The sequence below is a fragment of the Schistocerca nitens genome, chromosome 5, assembly GCF_023898315.1.
Source record: "Schistocerca nitens isolate TAMUIC-IGC-003100 chromosome 5, iqSchNite1.1, whole genome shotgun sequence".
NCBI lineage: Eukaryota > Metazoa > Arthropoda > Insecta > Orthoptera > Acrididae > Schistocerca > Schistocerca nitens.
The window spans coordinates 295388140-295392244 of NC_064618.1; the positions used below are offsets into that span (position 1 = coordinate 295388140).

Below are 4105 nucleotides of genomic sequence, written 5' to 3' on the forward strand. Positions count from 1 at the left end.
AACGCGCGCCGAGGTGGCGCTAGCCGGCGACGCCCGCTTTCCGGAAGCCGAGCAAGTGCGCGGACCGCGGCGGTGACTGGGCGTCGCGGCGCGCTGCGCAGGGGGAGGGGGGCGGCCGGCGCAGAGGTCGCCCGCGGGAGGGGGGCGCCCCCCCTCTGGCGGGGAGCGTACTTAAGGCGGCGTCCCCGGCAAGCGGCACTCCAGTCTCCCGACAGACACAGACACGACGCCGAGTGTGTACGGTACGGGTACTCGGGAACGCGAGCACAGCGTCCAGCAGCAGCGGAACTCCGTCACGGGACTCGCTCAAGCGGCGCGCTCAGCTCCACACCGCGTTCCGAACTGAGACTTGCCGACGGAGACGCCGACTGAGAGGACCGCGACACGATGCAGGAACCGACAGTGGTGATGCCCAGCACAGTGTTCTTCAGCAACCTGCGGCCCGAGGCCGAGCCCTTCGAGCCGCCGCCAATGAAGCACTCCGACACGCGCGACAGCATCTCGTCCATCGACAGTGACATCTCGTTGACGTTCGACCACAATGCGGAAGAGGGCGCGCACCTGGCCGACATGTCCGACTGCGGCTCCGACGCCGCGGAGTCGACCCCGTCGGCGGGCTCCCCGTCGGCGGCGACCAAGGAAGAGCCCGCTAAGGACGAGCCCCCTTTCGTGCCGCCCGACGACGAGCTCGCGCAGAAGATCGTAGCCCAAGTGGAGTTCTACTTCTCCGACGTGAATATCACCAAAGACGCCTTCCTGCTGAAGCACGTGAAGAGGAACAAGGAGGGCTACGTGTCGCTGAAGCTGATCTCGAGCTTCAAGCGCGTGAAGCACCTGGCGCGCGACTGGCGCTCCGTGGCGTACGCGCTCGAGCGCTACTCGACCAAGCTGCAGATCAACGAGGCGGGCACCAAGCTGCGCAGGGTGGACCCGCTGCCGGCGTACGACGAGACGGCGCCGTCGCGCACCGTCGTGGCGGCGCACCTGCCGCCCGACAGGCCCACCATCGAGGGCGTCGCCGACCTCTTCTCCAGCTACGGCGACATCGCGCTGGTGCGCATCGTGCGGCCCGGCAACCCCGTGCCGCAGGACGCCAGGGCCTTCCTGGCGCGCCACCCCGAGCTGGCCGGCACCGTCTGCGCGCTGGTCGAGTTCACCACCACCGAGAGCGCGCACCGCGCCCTGGCCGGCTGGCGCGCGCGCACCAGCGGCGTCGCCGTGCACGAGCTCGTCTCGCACGACGCCAACAACAACACGACGACGGCGGGCGGCCAGCAGCCGCCGCGCAAGAAGTCTTCGGTGTCGTCCGGGCCGTACCACAGGAAGTCGGTGGTGACGCGCCTGGTGACGAGCGACTACTCGAGCAGCTGCTCCGAGGCGGAGACGGAGCCGCGCCCGCCGCCCTCCAACCCGCACAACATCCCGGTGGCGCCGCTGGTGCAGGCCGTGTCGGCGGCCATCCGCAGCACGGCCGGCGCCGCCACAATCGTCGCCGCCAAGGACCGGCAGGTAACGCGCGCGCGCACCGCCCCCGAGCTCTGCCCCTGGGTGGCGCAGCGGCGCGAGTCCGACTTCCGCCCCCGCTCCAACAGCGGCGTCACGCACCTGCCGGACAACGTGCTGCGCATGCCGCGCGGGCCCGACGGCGGTCGCGGGTTCGCGTCCCGCCCCAGGCCCCTGGTCTGCGCCTCGTGAGCGCAGCCTGCCCCTTCCCGGCGGCGGGGCTTCCGATCGGAAGCCGGGGACCTCGAGCGGCGCGTCGACCTCGGCCTCCGTGGCCGGTGACTGGCGCGGCCTTGGCCGGCCGCCCGCACCCGCCGGCCGTGACACCGATACCGATGCGGCGCCGCAAGGTCAGCGGCGAGCAGTGCGTGCGTGTGTGTCCGTGTGTGGTGTATCGGCCGTCGAACCGCCGTCGGCGCTGCTCTCTCCGAATCGGGCCAAGGCGGTCCGCTTCGGAGAGATAGATAGAGAGAGACAGTTGATATCTGGGCGTATCTCCCAGCCTAAGTTATTCGATATTTATGTTGCTTGCTCCTCTTGTGTTTGCATCTCGAGTGTTGTACAGCGATCATTTCTACCCCGAGAATCTTATTCTTGTACCCTTTCAAATATTTCCCTCCTGTTCTCGACAATAATCTGTAGACAAAAAACTCCTGATTCAACCTTCAGTTTGCTTTCCCTCTTGTCGACAAACATTCCCATCTCGGCCTCTAAACTAAATTTATTTACAAAGTGCACTTGTTGTTTGTCGGCGGGAGGGAAACGCTACAGCTGTGCCTTAAAATTTTCGCTCCAAAACACTCGTTAAATACTACGGAAATTGTATTGTAAAAATTGTGTGCTAATCTGATGTGATTTTGTATATGTAAACATATACGTATTGTGATGCAAAATATAATGTAATAGCTTTTCTCCTGAGGACGAAGGCTAGAAACCAAAGACTGAAACAAGGAAATTAGGATAATATGTTTGGTTGGATGTGTTATTTTGTAACGAATATTGTTGTTCTCGTTTGATCTTTTTTTGTGTTTGTTTGAACTGTATTGTCGACGTCTGAGAATGTGTACACATTTTCCTTTTTAATAATGAATGATTTTCACGTTACGCACTGTGTCTGGTGTTTCATTTCTCTCAGCACCCCCCACCCCTTTCTCCTTGCCCCCACTGGCTCCTTTCACCGCGAGAGCGGACCACTGGGTCAGCGAAAGTGGCTCTTTCTTTCTCCAGGCGTTCCGCTGGCCGACTTCCACTGCCCAGTCGTCGCTTTCTCGTGCGTCCCTTCCATTCCCTTCCTCACACGGCTGCACCCATGTCCTACTCGAGCATGCCAACAGCAGACTGAAGAATGCAGCTGCTGCTTTACTAATGAGGCTACAAAGCCACAGTAACTAAAAGAAAAGTTATTTGTACCAGAAAGAAATTTCTTAAACCATGCTGTGAAAAAAAATTACTTATTTCTTAGTTCAGTAAAGTCATAAACACAAAGCAATTTTACTTAATAAAAGTCACTATAGAAGTATTTCAAAGGTGGTAACTTCAAATGAAGTACGATGCAAGAGTTAAATTGATTGCAATATTGGAGACAATGTCTGTTTGTACCAGAAATAAATCTCTTAAAGTCATAAACACACAGCAATTTTACTTAATAAAAGTGAGTATAGAAGTATTTCAAAGGTGGTAACTTGAAATGAAGTACGATGCAAGAGTTAAATTGTTTGCAATATTCGAGACAATGTCTGTTTGTACCAGAAAGAAATCTCTTAAACCATGCTGTGAGAAAAAAATATTCAGTTTTCAACTTAATAAAGCCATAAAGAGACAGAAATTTTAGCTAACATAAGTCACTACAGAAATATTTCACATGTGGTAACTTCAAATGAAGCACGTACAAAAATAAAATTGACTGCAATATTCGAGACAATGTCAAATATATGAAAAAAGTTTTACATAAATTAAACGTAACACCTTGTCATGAATGGCGAACAATGTTTGTTTTACCATCTTCCAGAACAGGAATAGCACACTAAACGTTAAACACAAAACTATGGTATTATATAAAAAAAAAGGTTTACTGTAGGAAAGATAAATCAAGAACAAAAATGTTTTATTCCTTTACAGGTACTAAAACAGGGTAGTGGAATAGCAAACAAGATTAGTAAGACAGGATAATTTCTGTATACGAAACTTTTTTCGTATTGTGTATTGAACACGTTCCCATGGGCTGAGAACGAATCAGTCTGGTGGGTTACGCAAGAAAAATAATGGTGACAGGTAACGTATGTCAGTGGATGTAATAATTTTAGAAAAAGGTATTAGCAGAAAAAAATCTGTACTATGTGTATGCTAGAAAAGCCAGTGTCTCTAGGTCTGTAGATATTACATTATTGTCCACTACACAGACGTCTTCGAATGTCACTACGAAGCACATTGGCGCCACTTCTGGAAAGAAGAGATGACGGTAAGTAGCAGAAATGATGTAGCAGAGATAAGGTGGTAAGTATGTTAGCGTGAGCCCGGTTCGCTTTGGATGTAGGGACAGGACGCTGCCGTTCCGGCAGAGAGGGGCTTCATTAGCGAACTTCCGACGAGCGCTTCGTTAGTT

At 53.9% G+C, this 4105-nt stretch overlaps 1 protein-coding gene across 1 annotated transcript; it reads left to right on the forward strand.

The window, feature by feature from the left end:
- Positions 1 to 208: 208 nt before the first annotated feature.
- Positions 209 to 2607, forward strand: LOC126259343 (la-related protein 6). Its single transcript, XM_049956053.1, has one exon. The coding sequence runs from the start codon at positions 388 to 390 to the stop codon at positions 1693 to 1695; it is 1308 nt and encodes a 435-aa protein (XP_049812010.1). The 5' UTR covers positions 209 to 387; the 3' UTR covers positions 1696 to 2607.
- Positions 2608 to 4105: the final 1498 nt, after the last annotated feature.